Source organism: Anopheles stephensi, chromosome X, assembly GCF_013141755.1.
Source record: "Anopheles stephensi strain Indian chromosome X, UCI_ANSTEP_V1.0, whole genome shotgun sequence".
Taxonomy (NCBI): Eukaryota; Metazoa; Arthropoda; class Insecta; order Diptera; family Culicidae; genus Anopheles; species Anopheles stephensi.
In genome coordinates this window covers 17,111,813-17,132,838 of record NC_050201.1, presented here as the reverse complement: position 1 = coordinate 17,132,838, position 21,026 = coordinate 17,111,813, and the positions used below count along the sequence as shown (strand labels likewise).

Below are 21,026 nucleotides of genomic sequence, written 5' to 3'. Positions count from 1 at the left end.
TGAAGCTACATGGTTTTGCTCTTCGAAACTAGCGTATAAACTGGGATGACAAGTTCAGGCTACACGCTTGACAAAAATGTATAGTTTTTATTTTAAATGTTTCTTGTTTTCCACATGCAGTTATTGATTGCATAACTATAATTTGGATATGCTATATAATTTCTAGAAGCTAGATGTCTATTGTCCGCTACTCGTTTAAATGGTCAAATTATTGACTCTCTTTTTATGTCTTCAACCTGGTGAAATGAATCTGATATTTTGGACCAAATTTGTTGAATGTCATAAAACCGACTGCTCGCTTTGCGATGCAGCAGGAATAGGTATTACTGCGCATGAACAAAGTTTTTGCAGTCTATCCTTTTCTAGCTACCCTTTAAACCAGTTCCCAAACACGTTAACAAACGAGAAGGGATAAGAGTGAAAGAGGCATGGGAAAATTGAGTCATCTACCGCTGTACAATCTTCTTTTACCGTAGACTTTCCTGCCCCTTACAGTTTGTAAGAACCTATAGAGTGAATCAAAATGTGAACGAATCAACCACGGGAGCGCAACGTCCTCAAAGCGGGTTCCCTTCGCATTTTTCCGGTGACAAGGAAAAAGGTACCGTTCACTGCGTGTGTCCGTTCATATTCTGTTCAATCGGTATAGGATATGCTAGGGAAACATAAAATTTACAATCACCACGTGCTATTTGCATGTTGCTAGTTTTCGAACATTTTCTGCTTGATGTTCGTCTGCTTGAAGCGTGTTGAAGTGTCAGTGAAGGTGTTCATAGGAAGCCCCTGCAACAGTGTTAATTTTCAATAAAATAGGCTATTGCTAGTGTTGTGCTGTTAATGGTTGTGCTCGGTTGGATATCATGTAATGAAGCAGAGGAATAGATTATATCCTCCGATGTAGCTGTTATTTCTGCAATCAATTTCCAGCCCTGTGCAATGCGCAGCCTAGACAGAGGTGCAATCAACCGAAGAGTGCATTAGCTTTAACAGCATAGCAAAAAAAGGTATAAACATTATACTCCATTAATAACACACAAAAAGATGGACCATGTGGTGAATAACTTCAGGGACGGGAAATATGAGTTTAGAAACAAAATTGGATTAAAAGTTGTGAAACCAAGTTATAATCCTTGAGGAATTGCAGTTAAGTGATATTCTTTTGAAAATGTGTAGCATTCACCTTCGTTTGGAGCTTATATAATTGACACTATCAGTAACGAAGTTTCTATATGCATCAATCAGCATTCTATGTTACACCAACCTCGACATATTCCAAGTATGCTTCTATAGGATAGAATATACGTTGGTAACATTATACCTAACCTGAGCCGACATGTTTTAAGCTAGTTCACCAATGGTTGAAAATGAGCAGTATTTGTGTGTATTATGTGTTCATGCGTAAAATTTCATAGCAAATCCGTTCTCCAATGTGTGCAATGTTAGAACGTCTGCTAGTGTTTTACTTTTTGTTGTGTCTGTGTGAATTTGTCACGTTAGGTAGAGCAAATTGTAGGCTTGAAATGTAAGACACTTTTGTAGCTGAAGAATGTTTGGCTAATATTTCATAGTTTTGTTCACCTCGCTGGATTTGTCTTGTCCTCCTAATGAAACAGGTGCTAAGAGCAGTCACAGTGTAGTTGAAGGAGTCAAAACATGGTCACCGTCTCGTTCGGAGGGCCGAGAATGATCAAGGACATTCCTTATTCTACAGTGCAGCTCTATTTACACAGTGTGCGACGTCTCATTGCCATATCGATTTAGCGAGGCCCCCAAGCGGGTGTCGCGAAAAGCAGCAAATAAAGTCCTTGTCGCCGCCGACACCAGGTAAATTGCAAATGCTAAACTAGACACGTGACGCACGTTCTATATACCATCCAGCATCCTTTGGCACGTGGGTATGTTTGTTTGCGTGTATGTATGTTTTTTTCACATCAGACAGACGTCACACGGTTAGAAAGTACCCTCACTCACTGGCAAACATCCTGTCGTGCCCGTTGTCGTCCTCCGTAACAAATACCACGTGGTGTTTGCCATCTGTGCGCGTGACGGGTCAGCGCAACGATAACCACTGGACCACCCATTCGAATCGAACCACCATTGTGGCACTCCACCTACATCACTACACCCTGCTCACGCCGCCACGGAGCAGGGGTTTCGGTTCTTCTGCTGGTGTGAAGTTTCCAGCTCATCTGACGCCGGGTGAATATGCATTTTTTGTTTATACCAATTTTGTAATATACCGTTGCGATACAGTATTCTACTTTTGGTGCATTCTAGTTTATATATTTTATTGTTTTAATTCATCTTTCTTCTCAATTTTCTTATGCCAATTTATGTTCGTGTTTATATTCTTTATGTACGAAACTTTCTTTACAAGCATAGATGTTTGTTTTTTGGTTCTATTCTGTTTTCTGTTTAATCTCCAGCTGTGTAGTTTGCTAGCTATGTAATAGAGAAGCAAATTTTTTATTATTTCATTGCTGTTCAACGACCAACGACTATATGATGCATTCGAACAGTACAATTGAGTGTCATTTGACTCTTTCAAGATGTTTTACGATTTATCTTATGCTCATGGGTTATATTCAACATTTGTTTATAAACCAGATCAGAACACTGGTTCCTGGAGGTAATATGAGCTAAATAGCATCCTTCGAATTTAACAAAACTTTAGATGTTTGAGGAACGGGTGGGGATCAGTCTGATGATCGAAGCGAAAGCGGCGACGGTCTTCACAAGGCAGAACTATCTATCACATTCAATCCGAATCCCGTTCTTGGGTCAACGAGGAAAGACTATAAAAAACAAGTGGTATCAATAAGTCTAGTAAGCCTTTAGATAGCCGACATGAGCAAGCAGGTCGTTAAGCCAAGTAATAGAAAAAGAAAAGTTTGGTTTAAGAAACTATGTGAGAAAAAAAAACCAAAACTCAACCGGCCTTGATAATCGTTACATTTGGGATTTTCAGAACACAAATCAGAGAGAAGAGTAACATCGTTATCTCGTTCATATTATTAGAAAACGCATATACCTTTCTCAGAAATATATAATGCTATCTAACAGGTGCGTTCGACATGACTCAAAGGCTCTTTAAACCAAACTTACCATCCTTCTAGCAAACTCTTTTGAATTGTATTGTGGATGTGTGTGAGAGTAAAAGACCATAAAATAATCCGTGTGGTTATAACTTCCCATTTGACTCCTTCTATAAAAAAGCATGTCAATCATTAAACTATCTATATAGACGCCAATATTAGTTTCTACACGCGTCCCAAAATATCTTAATCATTAAGAAATGTGAATGCCCCTAACAGGCATCATATTTGTATTACTCCCCTATTACAGCTGTAACCCTTTATGCATATTAGACCAAATTCTTCTTCTTCTTCATTGACACTACAACCTCGAGAGATCTCGGCCTGCCATTTCTGGCTTTCTGTGACTTAATTTTACCCGTAGTAAAGTAGTAAGCCCTACGTACGGGGAGGCGGTCTGGGTGGGATTTCAACCGTGCCCTGCCGTGTGAAGACCGGCGCTGTTATCGCCTCGGCCACCGGACTGCCCCGAATTATAAAAAATATTGGTTTATGATTGGTTTATGAATATTTTTGTATAGTACAATTTATATTATGTGATACCTTTGATAATAAAATGTTTAATTAATAATTTAAAAATACAGCGTTCAGCCGTAAAGCTTTGACAATAAATTATAAAAGTAATAAGGATTGCAGCAACCTATTAACCGTTTATTATAAACTATGATTCGAAACATGTTGCCTTCAGGCGACTTACAAAAAAAAATACATGCGCTCTTGGGATCGAGCGTGTGCAATCAAACATACTTTACACATCCTTTTTAAGATGTGAGATTTTTAAGATTTTCCAGTTTTTAAGATGAGATGGGGATTAAGGATGAGGTAGTGCTCCTTATATTAGTTTTTACATAACTTAATTAGTTACCTAAGAGCAGCATCTGTTTTCCCCACGGTCCTGGCCTCCTGCGAAAGTCTTTGATACTACTAATGGTCGGGTCAGCCTGCCATCGTTTGCCAATCCAAATTTTCACAAAGATACTTAAACAAAACAATTCGATTCAAAAACGAAAACTATAATTTATAACAACCCAATCGCTAAGTGCTTGTGTGCTTTCCGACCGCAGTTCATTGCCTCCAACCTCCAGAGCTTCCTTTTTTCGAATTAACGAATCAAGTTTAATGGCTTTCTTTACCTCATCGATGAGAACATCTGCATCTGCGACAGAAGACCTGCTGCGGAATCGGTCCAAGCTATAGAAAATACACAAAGTTAATCCAATTGGAGTGTGAATGAGTGTGATTCAGTTTTAGATTATCATGGTAGAGGAGTGCGTCGACACGACAATTGCCATGTTCCTATAAAAATAAAAGGATACAATACGGAATATGATGTGCAATTGTTTATACTTCCCTTGAAATGCAAAATTGTTTTCTTTGTACATCCATACTGAAACTCAAACAGTCACTTGCTTTCAATTAGCTATCAAGGGTCAATTCGAATGCTTCTGCAATAATAACTTCCTGTTTTTGGACTTTTCCAGTCTCAAGATTAACAACCGGCTATTGCCAGATGACATAATAACCAGTTTCCTACTGTGTATGAGATGTTTAATCTTTATGATCAGAAAAGAGGTTATCTTAATTTTTTTCATTGACTACCACAAACCTTGAAAGAAGACCATGACCAGCAAATGACACTTGTTAAATATTTCCAAGAAAGGCCATTAGTGAAGAAAACAAAAAACATTGTTCTGATTATTTTTTTTCTCCTCAAATCTAACTCCCTTTAACTTAACGAGCGGCCCATTAGGCTAATATATCATATCCATTCATATCCCTCACAAATAAAGACCACTTCATTTTATACTATGCAAATACTTTTCTTTTCGCAAATAAATCACTACAAAACCAAACTTGGTTTTTAGTACCTCAAAAACAAAATAAATAGTGCAATCTCCTCTGAAATATAATTTTTTTTTTTCAAGCATTTCAATAACATAAAAACTTTGGAAAAACAACGAGGAGAGTGAGATGAACATAGTCATATAAACGACACTCACATAATAACACCGTCTCATTGAAGCGAAATGAAAGTCACCTTTACACATTTTATCGTTGTTTTGATCTCATTCTACATTTTGCTTCTTTCATTCGTAAATCTGGGCGATTGGAAACGCGTTCTACAGATTTCCGGTATTTAATCCGGATTCATTTCAAACTCACAGCTCATGATCTTCGTTACAATCGGACCCTGCAGAACGAATTGAGTTAACTTCTTATTCTTCTTCATTGGCACTACAACCTCGAGAGGTCTCGGCCTGCCATTTCTGGCTTTTTGTGACTTAGTTTTACCCGTAGTAAAGAATTGAGTAAGCGTTTGAAGCAAAATATGTACTTTAGAAAAATAATAGCCATACCAAATAATTGATTATTTACTTGAGAATATCTTTGGTACCACATAGGGAACATCCATTGCTGTGCTCATTATGTGTGTGCAAATATACGTTGTTGACGACTCAACAAACATTGTCAGTCTGTTGGGCTTTTCCATGTACATTTTTTTATCGAAGGCTAGTTAATTCAACTCTCTGGGGCGGTCCGGTGACCGAGGCGACAGCGGCGCCGGTCTGCACACGATAGGGCCGGGGTTTAAATCCCATCCAGATCACTTCGCCGTAAGTAAGGCTGACTACTTTACTACGGGTAAAATTAAGTCACAGAAAGGCAAAAATGGCAGGCCGAGACCTCTTGCGGTTGTAGTGCTAAGGAAGAAGAAGAAGAAGAAGTTAATGCAACATATAAGCCGTTCGTCCATATTGCTAGTCTAATTCTCTACAAATGTATTGCTATAAATATTTCAGATTTGTTAGTCTATAAACACCAACATGTATAGCAATACGGTCAAACCGTCAATAATGAATTTAAAAAACACCAATATTGATAATGTTGTTGAGTGACAATGTATGCATTGGCATATAGATTTGCTGTTGTTGAACGCCAAACTAAAAAAAACACACCTGCAGGCAAAATACAAACTGGATAGAACTTTCGTTACAGCAATCTTCGTACCAGCAAATTCCATAGTTTCGCCAGAAACTAACAACACCAAGGCCATTGGATAAGCTGCTTAGTCCTGGCGGAACGTATTGTTAATTTGAGAGTTGCCTACGAGCGCGCCCCGGTGATAAATGTGACAGCGAATCGTCCCCCCTTAGTGAGGGCTGACTCTCCAACTATTATGTGGTTTCAATAAGTCTAGCAAGCCAAAAATGGCAGGCATGACCTCAGAGGACATAAGCCCAAGAAAGAAGAAGAAGATACAAATGTCAATTGTGTCAAATCATGACGACAAGAGCATTCCCATATAACTCTCGAATTGATCTGTGGTGGACCGACTGCATGCTTTTAGCGCAATAATTTCTTCAGGGTTGTTACGAACATCGACTGCCTGGAAAGTTATTAGTCCGCAAGAAGGCAAAGTTGTATTTATTCTTGTATTTGCTTTTGTAGAATATATTGTTAAGTTGAAGATCTCACAAATCAAGTCAAATCCCTCAAAGTCTCTATAATTAAACAAACCAACCTATTCGGAATAAGTTATCGGCAATGCTAGAATTAACATGGGTTAGCTTGGTTATGATTCTTATTTTTTAAATCTCGCATTTTTCTCATTTTTTCAAAGTTTTCGATTTTCATGTAATAGTTTGGCAATTCTTGTAATCGATTAATGTTGAAAAATGTTTTCTTTTTAAAGTATTTCTAAAGTTATAGTGCACGAAATCTAACTCGTCTGAGCAAATGGAATCCTGCTAGCTTCGTAACGTTTAACTTTAGTCACCCGTCATCAACGTTTTCTAATGAATGTTATTAATGAACTATTTTTTCTAATATGAATATAAACATAACCTTAATTAACTATACTATATAACTCTACTAACAAAGTTTTCGGGGCGGTCCGGTGACCGAGACGACAGCGATGCCGGTCTTCACCGGGGTTCAAATCCCATCTAGATCATCTTCACGTACGCTGGACTAACTATCTAGCTGCGGGTAAAATCAAATCACAGAAAGCCAAAAATGGCAGGCCGAGACCTCTTCAAGTTGTCATGCTAAAAAGAAGAAGAGCAAAAAATTAGATACCAAACATATTACATTAGACTTAACAACTTAAACAGTAACACAACTCAGCATTGTCTTATCCATATCCTTATAATTTATCCTTAAAATTAATTATCAAATATGCGATAATATGTTCTCTAGCCATAAACAAGATCATTGACAATCGCCGGGTCTCTACTGCAATAAATGCCTTTAATCACTAGCTCATTCCTATCTCGAACGTGGGATATGCCAAAACACAAAACACGATAACCGTAGCAATCGCAATTCATACCAATACTCTATTTCTCTATAGATACTTCAGCGCATTTTCTGTGCATGTTTACTCTCGATGGTTCGTTCCGTCTCCGTGTGAATATCTCTCATTTTATCTGAAACCCAATGAACAGATCACAAATTTATGTTCAATCTATGAGGAGGCACTATGTAGAGAAGCTGCGGCTTGTGGTAATCGCGTTTCAAAATTCTTAACACGACCCTAACCGTAATCAGACAAGAAAGTTTTATAGCTTTTAAGTTCTTTTATCTTCATTACTTGGCCCGTACTGGAGAGTTTCATGAAAACGAAGTAAATAGATGCAAAATTAATCACGCGCTATTTACGAACGTACATTGTTTTGTGGCGGGGAAGGTGTGGAGGAAAATGAAAAAATTTCCCTCGGACTAGCCACACTCTCACTGTAAAGAGGTTGTATCGTGTGTTTGCGATGGAATCGATCAACCGCAAAAGAATAGGCCACAAACAGCGATCACTGCACCAAACGCCATAAAAGTGGTGGAAGTGTTGTGCAAACTCCGCTGAGCAGCACCAGAGCGCACTCTGCATTGGTTTATTCACTCTGTAAATACCACATAAATAAAATGGGCTAGAAGCACGAAAAAAGCTCCGATTCGCTCAAATCACCTGGCGCCAAATGTTGTATGTAGTCGTGCGTACGCCTCTACTCACACCTTGATGTGAACGTTGAACTCATACTGATTTCTGTAGTGGTCCTAACAAGTAGCTGAATTAAGCTATTAAATGTGTGTCTGACGGTGTACAAGGTTAGGCCGAATACTTCACCATGGCCGGAAGGACATCGTCATATCGAACGGTGTTTCCATCTCATTCGCGTCTCGACCGCTCGTAGAGTACGATGTGTAAAGATCATCGAAAGATCAATACCGTTTCTATCCACTAGCCCATACCAAATTTCCGTTTCGATTGTTGGTGATATCCATTGCCTAAAGCATCAGTGCGTCTCGTTGTGTATGTTTGTCGGTTGAAACAGGACGTCATTACTACACTCGTACTGCAATCACTTCTTATGTGTGCGGAAAGCAACGTCCATCAACCGGAGTATATCGAGTAGAGAAAAGTTTCTACGGCTACCACCTGCACAGACACCAAGAACTATTCCAATCTACAGGTAAGCTTGAAGTTTACGTGTTAAAAAGCATATCTAGTGCAAAAGCAATTGTTGCCAAACGTTTTGAGTTTTGTCTGCCAAGGTCCACGTATAACTAGGTCCGTACATTCTCAGTTCGAAAGCTATAACTATTATACAGTGATTGTGTGGTTATCGAAACCTTCATGCAACAAGAAAAAAAATGAAATTCAGAGGTTAAAAGATCTGATACCATAAGGAGTTTAGCTACATTTGCCTGTATTTGGTTATTGTAGCAAGCGTGCTTGAAAAAAGTTTTGTATATGTGTATAAGTGAATCTCCATACTAACAAATATTAGTGTTTCTAGGTGTTCTAGGTTCTAGGTGTTGTGTGTAACAAATTTTCACAGGTGTTTCCAAAACCACTATAAATCAGACATTTTTACATTCCCATTGTGAGCATGTGGAATAAGATATTTGTCCCAAGTAACTGAGTACAATGAAATAAAAAAAAGGATTGATCATATTACCAAAAGCTAAGACCGCATATTGCTGATCGTTAATTCATCGCATACCATCTCCACATCTACGAACAGGTACAAAAAGCCTAAATTTGTTCATTCTCTTTTTCATTCATTCAATTTTAAAGTTTTATTTTACTTTAAATTTTATTTGGAAATATTAAACTCCATTTACAATAATCTCAGTAATACGACCAGGCCGTCCTTCACATGAATAAAAAAATATTAATAATGCCGTGAGTGTTGACCATACATTCCTGCACAATTTGATTATCAGTTTGATAAATTATTTTGCTAAAAACGAAAACACATTTTTAATCACAAATAGCTTTTGCTATGTTATATCGCTTGACGACCACTGGTTTATGCGTTTGAACGAACTGCTGAAAACATGCAAATCATTGAATGCCTAATCGTGCCTTAACGGTAAGCACCCTTCACTAGGACCCTGACATAGAAAGGGCTGAAGAGAAATCTGTTAAAAAGCTTCAACCATGCACCATCAAGCGTTTCCGTTCAGGGTCTTCGTTTGAATAAATCGTAAGGAGTTTTTCAATGGATCCTATGCTTAATTTTGATAATGAATCATCATTTTTGTTGGCCCCGTACAATATTAGAAGCATTATACTTTAAATAGTACAATTTGAAGATTTTCGGAGAATAGTAGAATGAATCGTTTCCATTGATAGTTTTTTTTTGCATTGCATGCTCAACGAAACGCCTTCATAATTCATATAAGTAATACGATAAAGGTATTGTTAAGGTATATCTGTAGAGCGAGGTTTTATACATTTCTGTCACTCAATATACTATTTTTAAACAGGCTGTTTTAATCTACGACTAAGCATCAACACGTCTTGGTTGATGTTTTGATATGTCCAAAAGGAGAGAGTTTCAAAATTTCTCCAATACTGCACTGCAAATGCACCAAGACATTTACATAGTTACGTAAGTACCATGTAATTGGACTACCATTTGTAAAAAAAAATAAATATTATGATTGTACGCGATCGCTGCCACAATATAACATTCAAGCAGATAAATCAGATCTCTAAGTAATGTGATAAGGCCGTCATTATTATGTCGATATGCATTACTGTAATCAAGTAGTAGATCATCTACAGCCGAAGAGAAATATTCACCAACGCATCTCTGTGTTAGGTAGGATTGGTAGGTACGATAGGTGGTATGGAATGTGGTAAAGACGCCTTTATATGTTGTTGTTATCTACACGCAAAAAAGTCCCTTTGCAAACATCGATTTTTTTTAGTTTAGCCAACACTTACATAATAGCAATGCACGATGTAACATGATCGCTTTTAAGGAGATTCTACTCCCTCTGTTTCTTCACACGTAGTAACGTGTGATTGAGGCCATCAAAAGGCCATAAAGTATTGTAACCTTGACGCAACCAAACACTTCACATAACTGATCAGACTGTACATGCTGGGAAAGAAGAGAAAAAAGCCTTCTTAATACAAAGTCATCACCAAATAATACAATCAACAAGCGCTGCCAAAGATACTCTTTCAGTGCACCGTAATTGGAATAATTTTGTTTAATACCGGTTCTTCGGAAGTTTTACTAAACCCTTCCATGAAAGGTGGAAGACATGTTCAGATCTAAAAGATAAACGATCGAACGATCAAGGTTTTACGCGAGCATGAAGCGTTAATGTTTATTTGGCACGGTGTTTGTACTGCTGGCAATAAGGTGTTTTTATGTTAGCTTGAAAATAGTCACGCCTCGTGCAAGTCACTGATTTCCGTAATTAATTTTGTTGTACAGGTGGGCTGTTTCACTTCCGGTTATTCTGAAGGCGGGTGTATTATATAATACGAAATAAAGATAAAAAAAAAACAACCGCCCCTAGAAATTCATTTTACACCGAAACCTTTACACCTCGTTTGGTTGCTAATCTTTCGAAATCAGACATAATAGCATGTCTGTCTGACGCACCACCCGGATGCAGATAAGAAAAACTCAATTATCAATGATAGTTGATTGTGCGAACTTGCATCAAATGCTACCTGTTTGTTGAAAATCACTAGATAGTTCGGATTCCGAAGTAGCTGGAGCTTCAACTTTGCACTGTAGACTTGCAAATCAAAATTCTAATCGAGTGTGCTTTACCGATGTAGAAGCATTCGGTTTAATAATATTTTATTAATTATGTGTTTTTTACAAATTTTACATTAGGAAATGTTTCTTAAAATGTTATCATTCATTAAAAGGTTTTACCAGTTGGTTGAGTTATGCTGCATTTTTAAACTTTGTTTGTTCTATTCTAAGTCTTCATTTAAAAGTAAAAGACAATACATAAACGTTTCAAAAAAGGAAAAACTTCAATGATCTGAACAGATCTCGGAAGAAATTTTGAGACTATACTCTTAACTCGTCTCTGCTTAGAGTGTTATCATAGGTAACCGTGTCTGCGGATTTTGATGTTAAAAACCAGCTTTAAAATCTGGCTGCTTTGTCAAACTTATCAAAGCTAAATCGAATGTATTTCGGGGGTTTATCTCGAGATTGCGGCAAAACAAGGTTCATAAGACTGTCATACGCATAGTAACAAAAATCCGAATGTAAGAGCTTATCGTTATCTTTGATAAGCTTTCTACGCGCGACTACACTCAAGATGAACGGAGACTCTTGTTGCTTATGATTTTTGATTAAATAACAATTTGTAATAATATTACGAAAACAATGCTGCGACATATTATACTAACTCATCGCATTAAAATGAAACACGTTAGAACAGAAGTGAATGTAATGTTTTGATTATCAATTGTATTGTTTCTTTAATATTTTAATGTACCGAGTTGAATCCTCTGAGGGTTTTATCTTGTAAAATTTTTCCTGAAATTAAATATTTTTTCTTTATTTTAAAATGGTGTTTAGCGTGAAAATAGAACCATTTAACTCAAAATATCTTTTGTGAATTACAAAATATACAAATATGGAATCACTCGTTACAATTACCAAACATTTTCTTTAATCTTTCCAAAAAACTTTAATTTAATTTTAATTAGTCCGTGCTCGATTTTTTGAAAAAATTCATGATTGTAAGCTACAATTAACAGCCTATATTTTTTTAAATCCTTCATTATTAGCTTGTAGTACAACAAAAAAGTACCTTTTCCATTCTTATTGCATATGATCATTCAATTTTTCATTGACTAAGATAAGATTATAATAGCGGACCATGGCCGTTTCTTGGTTTCTATGTTGCAAACCTACGTTTGAAAGGGACTTATTGATTTTGAACATGAATTATTCTTCCTCGTAGTTTAACCTTTATGATTATTATCTTTGGAAACGTGAGCAGATAAACGTTCGCATAAGCAATTCTAATCTTCTGCAAAAATAACCAACAATGTCTTATCGCTAAGACGCTATTGTAGATTTTTGATTACTGCATGAATGTTCATTGAATGATTGAAATGTATACGCATTCTTCAAAAAAAAAAAACCGAGAGAAGCGTGATTGTACATAATAGAAAAAACTTATTCATACGTAACATTTAAGAAAAAAGTGTCGATATTCTGCACTAACACTAACACTTAATTGGCTCTTCGTTTTGTTTTGTTGTCATTCGATCATTCGATGACCCGAGACGATTGTGACATAAAAATTTCGCAAATCCCCCTTTGAACCGACTCTTTTTGCCATCTCGCATCATGTAGTCTGGCTTTTAAACATATGGATTGTAGTAAAAATGAATGATTGAGGTTAAAATTCTTATTTGTTCTTCATGGACAACAAAGACATATTTGACACTATGACCTGAATTCATGGACTGTCATTTCTGTCTTCGTTGACTTGATTCTAGCCAATTGATTCTGTGTCAGTCCTCCAGATTGTGAGGTTAGGATTTGGATTATTTTTTGACATAAATTAATTATCAACAAAATCAGTAAATGTTATTGACATTCGATTTTGGGATTTTTGAAAAAATGAAATACGTTCATGAATAGCATTATTTTTATGTATAATATTAAGATGAAAGTCATTGTTTATCAATGAAAAATTGCGAATTGTTTATTAAAAACCTATTTATCTGATTTATTGCTATAAAAAATAAAAAATATACTCCAAGGTATAGCAGATATGCCACATTTTTAACAAATTACTTAAATGGGAGTACAAAAAAATTGAACGGTATTCACTGAAAAATATTTTTGAAAAAAGCAGAAACAAATCTCGAAAGAATGACACATGACGAACCTAGGGAGATCTGTTTCTCAATTAATTTTCTGGTTGGGTAAATCCAAACCCAACTAAATCACACACAAAACAGGAAATTGATAAAACTTTTATCTGGTTGAAAAATGTATGTTCTTCGGTTATTTCACATCCGTACAGGGTTTGGCATCACAGATCCGTCCGATCCCTAGACAACTAGTTCCAGATGTAGACTTGTTCCCGATGTTTGCTGTCTTTATATTAAGGGTATTTCTTCTTGCTTTCATTGATGGTTGTATTTTTATGGCTCTGTTACCTTGCTGCTTATGTTGTCTTGATCGTTGTCTCTGTTTATTTGTGTTGATGTTTCTTCTTCCGCTCGTTTTGTTTGGTTTGCTTTATGTTTCTTATGTTTCCATCATTCCTTTTCTTCATAAAGCTATTGTTGCTGTGCAACTTTTTGGCTGAAAATCATGAAGCTACACATTTTGTTTTTTTTCTTTTTCTTCAACATTTTGGTCACTGTTACGTTTGGAGTAAAAATTAAACCGGCCCATTAGCTTTACAACAGAAATAAGTAATTGTAAGATTTACGTGAACGCTATACGAATTCTAACTGTTCAATTTTGGTGGTTATAACATGAAAAATAGATAAACTTTTTATTTTTTTAATTAAAATATTTGGGATCATACAATGCTTAAAACCTCTGTTTTTCTTCCGTTGTTTACACCCCGGGCAATTATCTTATAGCGTCGTCGATATAATTTCTTCGCGCAATCGTAAAATTACGAAATAGCCCAGCGTTTCTAAAACGCATGATAAAGGTAAAAAAGCAAATACCGCGTGATGATACACGCATTATACTTCTGTTATAATTACAATAATAGTCAAAATGTGTACTGTTTACAGAAACGTTGGGAAGCTATTTCTCAACCTTGAACCTGTTAAAGTATAACAAATATTTAATATAACTAGTTCCAGTGTCAGATCAATTGCAAAACATCAGAGTAAGGCAGTGTTGTTTGATCAAATTAATTGAAAAATGTATTTCAGTCATGTTTGTCAAACTGACACCACAATTCAATGCTTCATGCTTTAAAAAGACCTGGTAAAACCTATTTTGGCATCCGCAACCATTGCACCCGTCTTTTGTATCCGTAATAGTATTGGTTTCGGTCATATAAACACACACAGGTAGTTGTGTGTTAAAACGATCGCGTCCGTCTCTGCTACCCAAAAAGAGATGTCGACCCAAAACTCACTGCAATAGCAGCTCGAACCATTCGTCGGTACGGGTCGTTAAAATCGGTGCCAACGAAAAGTGAATCGGTCTGGTCGGGTTCCTAACTTTACTCTTGTAGATCGTGTCATAAACTGTGAAAAAACGTGATCAAATCGTTGAATTTTGTGTTGCTCGTTTGAAGTGCAAGTGCAACAGTTCCGTAATATTAATAGTACCGTGTAGCACCACAGTTTCGCCGATCAACTGATTCATTATTCGGTGTGCATCGAAGCAGTAGCACTATGCATCGTCGGAAGAGGCAACGCAGTAAGCATCACACTTTATTCGCATGTATTTGTGCTCAACCCGATTTAGACATAGAGCATATAGCAGCGGCTTGTTTTAGTTTTCTAGCGCTAAGCTTCCTTTCAATGAGTGCAAATTGGTTTGTCTAAACTAACACTCATAATAATTTAAAGCAACTACGGCATTGTGTTGCTATTCGGCATTGCTATACACGGAAACACCAAACAAAAGGTAATGGGATTTTGGCATAATGAGCTACAGAACAGGTTTATCTCTCTTTCTGGCAATGTAAGCACATTTCTTCGATTTTATAGCAGCGGCTTGTTTTAGTTTTCTAGCGCTAAGCTTCCTTTCAATGAGTGCAAATTGGTTTGTCTAAACTAACACTCATAATAATTTAAAGCAACTACGGCATTGTGTTGCTATTCGGCATTGCTATACACGGAAATACCAAACAAAAGGTAATGGGATTTTGGCATAATGAGCTACAGAACAGGTTTATCTCTCTTTCCAACAATGTTAGCACATTTCTTCGATTTTAGGTAATATATGTGTATATACACCTGACAATTCTGACAAATCTAAAACGCCCCAAATAATCTCATCTGATGGCAGCCCCGATTAAAACGTGAAAAAACGTTATCGGGTTTATCATTAATTTAATGTTTACTTGTCACATTTTCAACCAATTTTAAACATTTTGTTGAAAACAAACTATTTATTTATTTATTTTCAATTATGACGGCTTGACGCCGTATGGTCCGGATTATAAACTAATCTGGAAATTTTCTAAATTTGTATCGTAAGATAATTTAACTGCCATTTAATTTTTTTATCATTTTACCTTTCTTCGTACATCTGTTGGTAGTTTCTAAGTATTAAGTATCTCAAATAAACAATACGGCCAGGTCCTTTTTGCAAAGAAAAAAGTGTTTTAAATAATACTCACCGTTTACTCAAGATCCGTTGGCGGAACGTATGATTTGTATTTCTTATGATAAAACTTTCTCTTTGAAATGTTTTCCTTTAAATCACTTCTGAAGGCTTATCGTGCACGGGACAGAACTAAGAAATTTTACAGAATTTTTCGGTTCTTAAAATGTGTCATAATATCTCGTTACGTTTTCCCCGATAGCTGTGAATAATTTTGCCCTGGTACCATTAGGAATGCCGCATGTGAAATGTGTGTCCCGCTCTGTTTATTTATACTTGATAAAAGAATAATGGGAATACGACCAAAAGCGTGTATTTATAAAAATGCTTACGATTCTTCGGTGCTTCAAACTAATCTTGTTTTTATGGTGATTTTTTCTTTCTTTTGTATTGCCTCTTTCTATCTCTTTCTCTTCTTGTTTGTTCTCTCTCTCCCTCTCTCTCATACACATTCGCTAACACACATACAAATACCTGTTTTATATCTCCGTTTCATGTCCTGTTATAGTTTGTCTCGTTTTCTCTTTTATGATCGGTGTTAAAATTGGCAACATTAAGTGTGTGTATGTATGTGTGTGTGTATTTTCTACTTCAACGGAAAACAAAAGTTTCACAAAATATGTCTTACGCATTGAAGTTTAGCTACTTTACCAGATCATTCGATATTGAACGAAGTACGAGATAATTGAAATGAGCATTTACAAATAGAGAATGCGATCAAACTTTTGAAACTTTATTTCAGATTAAATTTTTCACATGCAGTTAGATACGATACGATTTCAGGGTATTTAAACGTTAAATACAATTCCTTGCTCGAGAAAACAATAATTGTTTTATTGTCATTCTTGAAAGGAAAACTCTCTTAGATCATTCGAGATGGCTCGATAATCCTACACGTCATCGAGATGATTTTGGTTTTTCTTTTTTATTAGCGTTTAACTAGCGATAAGATAAAAAATATTTTTGTACATATTTTAATTTTCGGTCGGTTGAGTCTTTTTTGAAATTAAATTAAATCTATTATATTAAATAAATAAAAACAGATAAAAATAAAAAAACTAAAAAGATAAAAATTAAATTTGAATTAAATCGGTTGAGTCTTTTTTGTATCTCTTTGTTTGATAATAGGAAGTGGAACTAAATGTGAATGTAGAAGTTAGTGTTAAACACAAGAGGTTTAGCTTTTTTTTACACTTTTGGTGTATAAGCGCACCATGCTTAATATTTTTGGGGCAGTGCCCAATAAAAGATCGCTTTTAATAAAATAATAATAATTAATTTTAATATCAATAAAAGAGCTGGCTATTTTCCCCCACCTTACCGGCATAACATATTCGTCACGTGCCCCATTTTGCAAATGTTTGTTACGAGTGAATGAACAGTCTACAAATGAATTAATGAGAATCAAAAAATCTTGGTGAGAATCAAAAAACTAAGCACAACAGCTTATTACTCGATCAGCGGAGTGCTGTAGGTCGATTGCTGGATACAGTTTTCTTCAATGTCAGCTGAGCCATGGACTGCCGCTTTTCAAATTCTGAACGTGTCCTTGAAAGTTATGGGTTCGGTAGCAAACTATTCGAGCACCACTGAAAACGATTCTGGTACCCTACTCAATATAGTCGAGATGTTGAATGAAAATCACATAATTAGACCTGTTTCCTATAATCAGTTACGTAACTGCAAATAAAACACGTTGGTTTACATCCAACTTTTTCGACTTTGAAATCTGCTTGACAATTGTATCTACTGAATAGGTGTTTTAATGGAATATCAAAACACGAGAACGCTGATCAAAGCACAACATCCAGAAACTACCTGAACGCAAAACAAGAACACAGTTCTCTTATTTATGCAAACTGGAGCAGCCTTTTTTTATTCGTAAAGGACGGTCTGGCCTTATTGCTAACCTTAAAGGCTTTCATGAGAATGCATTTGTAAAGACTCCAAGTAAACGCATTTGGAAGGTTGCGAGAAAGTAGAGGTCTTTGAGAGAACTTATGATCACTTAAGCAAATCTGCATGGAAGTTTATTTGTCGCTTCCTCGAATGTATAGTCGGTCTCAATTGACAAGTTCATTTGCTTTATACAGTGTAGTACGTGGTAACTGTTGAGCAAATTGCTCTGTTTTTGTCAATAGAGCGATCGTGGAAAGAAGCGTCGAATAAAACACACCCCATATAACATTAGGATGCATATGCTTTGGGGAACCGTGGATATCCTCATTAAATTAAATATACCACATCTAAAGATGAGTTGGATTTTAGAAGCAAGCTGGCTTCTCCCTTTTGGATCTTCCTTTTCTTTTGCCCATCCAGTTATGTCCAGTTATAGCTTCTTTATCCATTTTTTTACTCGTACTTGAATTTTTTGAACCGGGCAAAATACAAAGCACAATACCGAAGCACATACAGCAACATTTCAATGTGATTTATGTCCATACAGCATAAACTTGGCTTAAATTACGATACTAACAAAAAACTAAGAACCAGACCGAGCAAATGCATTTGCTAATTGTACGTAACCTGCATAGGGTAAATATCTCTTCCTTGTGCTAGATGAAATAGATTTATTGATTCCGAAAGCACTCTGAATGTGCTCAATGATAGAGTCAGTACAAAATGGTACCTGGCGTATGTACGATTGCGGAGCAGCTTTACCAACTGTCGATGATAAACTTCTCAAAGCATTTTTTTAGGTGGGAGTGATATAATTTCGATTAAATGAATGGTAGAAAGAGTCTAGTGTTGATGCGATGAGATGCAACGAATCCCGCGAGAAAAATCCCACGATGGTCTGACATAGCGGGGGAATTGATTGTACTCTTGTTCATTATTGTGCTCGGTGTTGCAGTTATTAAGCTCGCAAGTTCAGTGACGAGTGGTGTTAATTTTTCACGTTTTTCCCCATTCAAGTAAAACCAATTTCTGTTGCTTTCTCACGTTGCTTTTATTGTGCATTTGAGGGTTAGCTAGGCTATGGGAAGCCCTTGGACTGTTTTCACTATCTTAAATTTAAATTCAAGCAATACGGCTAAGCCTTCCTTTACGAATTAAAAAAAAACAAATGAAATGTAAAATGCGTACAATCACCACCAATCAGTATTTTGTTGGACATATGGGAAAACCAAGGCAAAACGGTTATCTTAGTTACATAATTAAATATGACTTGTAATGACTATCATTAGATAGTTGTTATTTTTATTTTGGATGTTTAAAACTAAATCAATTTATTCATTTTATTGTTGGTAGCAGTACATAGTATGTACAAACTTTAAAACATTCCAAAGGAAAAAAAATGACTTTGTATTAAAACGCAAATCGAATATGTATACAGAAGGAACTCGTTAAAAGTGGAGGCTTAACTAGCGACCATTTAATTTTTTTTAAATCATTCAAACACGTCCAGTAGTCTACAGTAAAGGGTTAATTACTACATTGATTCATCAAACAACAAAAAGCATTATGGTAAACGAAACGTACCATCAAATGCACCAGCATCCATCCCGCACCTGCAAGTAGATGCAATGTCACATGTGTCACCAGTAGTATATGATTTGATCAAAACATCGTTGTTGGCGTCAATATTACATGAGCACTATGAGCAAAAGTGTCGTCTGGGAACATCAATTGCTCTTTATTGTGCTATAGCAATGTTTCCATGCCGACTGATTGTGGCACTTGATACATTCGATGCAGCACTAACAAACAACCAGAACGTGCCAAATTACTTCAAGTACTATTCTTTCCTGCACGGGAAAAATTGCTTGCGTTCAACAGTTTCACCTTTCCTTGTCGCGTATGGTCTATACTCACGAGATACGACGTGTTGGATGCATAGAAATCTGAGAGAACTCGATTAAAAACTATTTCATGACGTTCAATGGAAATAACGGCGCACGACCTCGTGAAAAGATTAGGAAGACGTCATTCGTGCATAAAAAAATGGATGCAATTATATACACATTCACACACATTGGCGGGCAAATGTACGTTTGCAATCTATATGTTTTTTGTGTATGTGTTCCTTTAAAGATCATCAAGCACTCTAATTTGTCTATCGTGCAACGTGCCGTTTAGTGCCGCTCGTCAGCTGCCATAAATCTTCTGAATTGGTCAGGAATCATCAATCTACAGTACTGTTTTGTTCCAATGTGTTTCACATGACCATCTTCCTCTTCGTAAATGCTATGTACCTATAGTATACCACTTCATGCAAGCGTCCAATGCTGACATGCATAATCTATCGTTTGCCAGCAACAAAAGACGGAAGGACTGTCCTATTCGATTATCACATTTCTTTAAAAAAATCTAATAAGGCTACCATTTGGAAGATTTTAAAGGTTTTTTTTAAAGAAACGTAAAGCTAAGACAATTGTAATAATGATTTTTTTAACCTGGGTTTAAAACATAATCATTTATTAAAACATCGGCTTTCTTCAATCACTAGCACGAATAAATATTATAACATAAAAAAAATTATGTTGAGGTGTCAAACTTTTTACAATTTGATGATAGAAAACAAAAATTAAGGGAGAAATAGCTCACAATTTTTGTTCGAATCTATATCTTAATCATTTATTTGTTTGTGTGTTACATTAAAAGAGCAATACGGCCAGGCCGTCCTTCATGAATAAAAAAAGAAAAGTTAAAAAAAGGATAGAGATTTTTCGTGATCTTCTTTTAAGTTGCTTTGTGGCTTAAATACCTTTTAGGGTACAAGGACCATATAATGGTTTGTCAAACTTATATATACCTTGGAACCAGAAAGCCAGGAACGGTATGTAAGAGGTTCGATGCGCAGTCTAGTCGCGAGAAAAGTTTGCGCCTTTCGGCCACGAGGTAGCACCCATTACAACTTGGTATAGAGAATTGTTCAGACTTAATTGCTTTGCTAGTACTACTTTTACATAGTGAATAAGAAAAACAATATGGAGAAAGTAGAATTGCTGACAGACAATTAAAGAAAGTAAGTGCGTCCACGCTAAGTGCTCACATGTGCTTGGCTTACTTAAATTGGAATCATCAATAGCAGCGAACAATCGAATAATTCTGAGTTAGAGTATTACGTTAGAAAGACGTTTGATTGAGTTTCTATTTCCGTTCTAGGTTCGCTTGTGCAGAGCCTCCACTGTCATGTGTGTAAACAGCTTTCGTTTAACGCAACTAAGACCTAGTTGACCATAATAGCTGAAACTACGGTGGTGTAAAAACCTGGTTTGGTGTGGTTATTGAGCGCACCAAATTTCCATTTAACGCACACACTTGCCAAAACAATTGCGATCACAAGCAGTATTTAATTGACGCAAGAGGGAATCATGTCGACACATCTATT

At 36.2% G+C, this 21,026-nt stretch overlaps 1 protein-coding gene across 16 annotated transcripts in view; it reads left to right on the top strand.

The window, feature by feature from the left end:
* Positions 1–464: 464 nt before the first annotated feature.
* The window catches only part of LOC118512066 (solute carrier family 41 member 1), a 39,184-nt gene continuing 18,622 nt past the window's right edge, over positions 465–21,026 (top strand). For 4 of the 16 annotated variants that reach the window (XM_036056004.1, XM_036055941.1, XM_036056077.1 and 1 more), the window contains exon 1: positions 7,944–8,563. Coding sequence is in view for 6 of the 16 variants with exons in the window: in XM_036056082.1 (XP_035911975.1) it covers positions 1,914–2,199 (286 nt within the window). In the remaining 10 variants the exon portion in view is untranslated. Of the gene's footprint in view, positions 602–1,613; positions 1,825–1,898; positions 2,200–7,943; positions 8,564–14,490; positions 14,780–21,026 lie in introns of those variants that run through there. The other 12 variants (XM_036056095.1, XM_036056090.1, XM_036055971.1 and 9 more) reach the window with 8 other exon arrangements.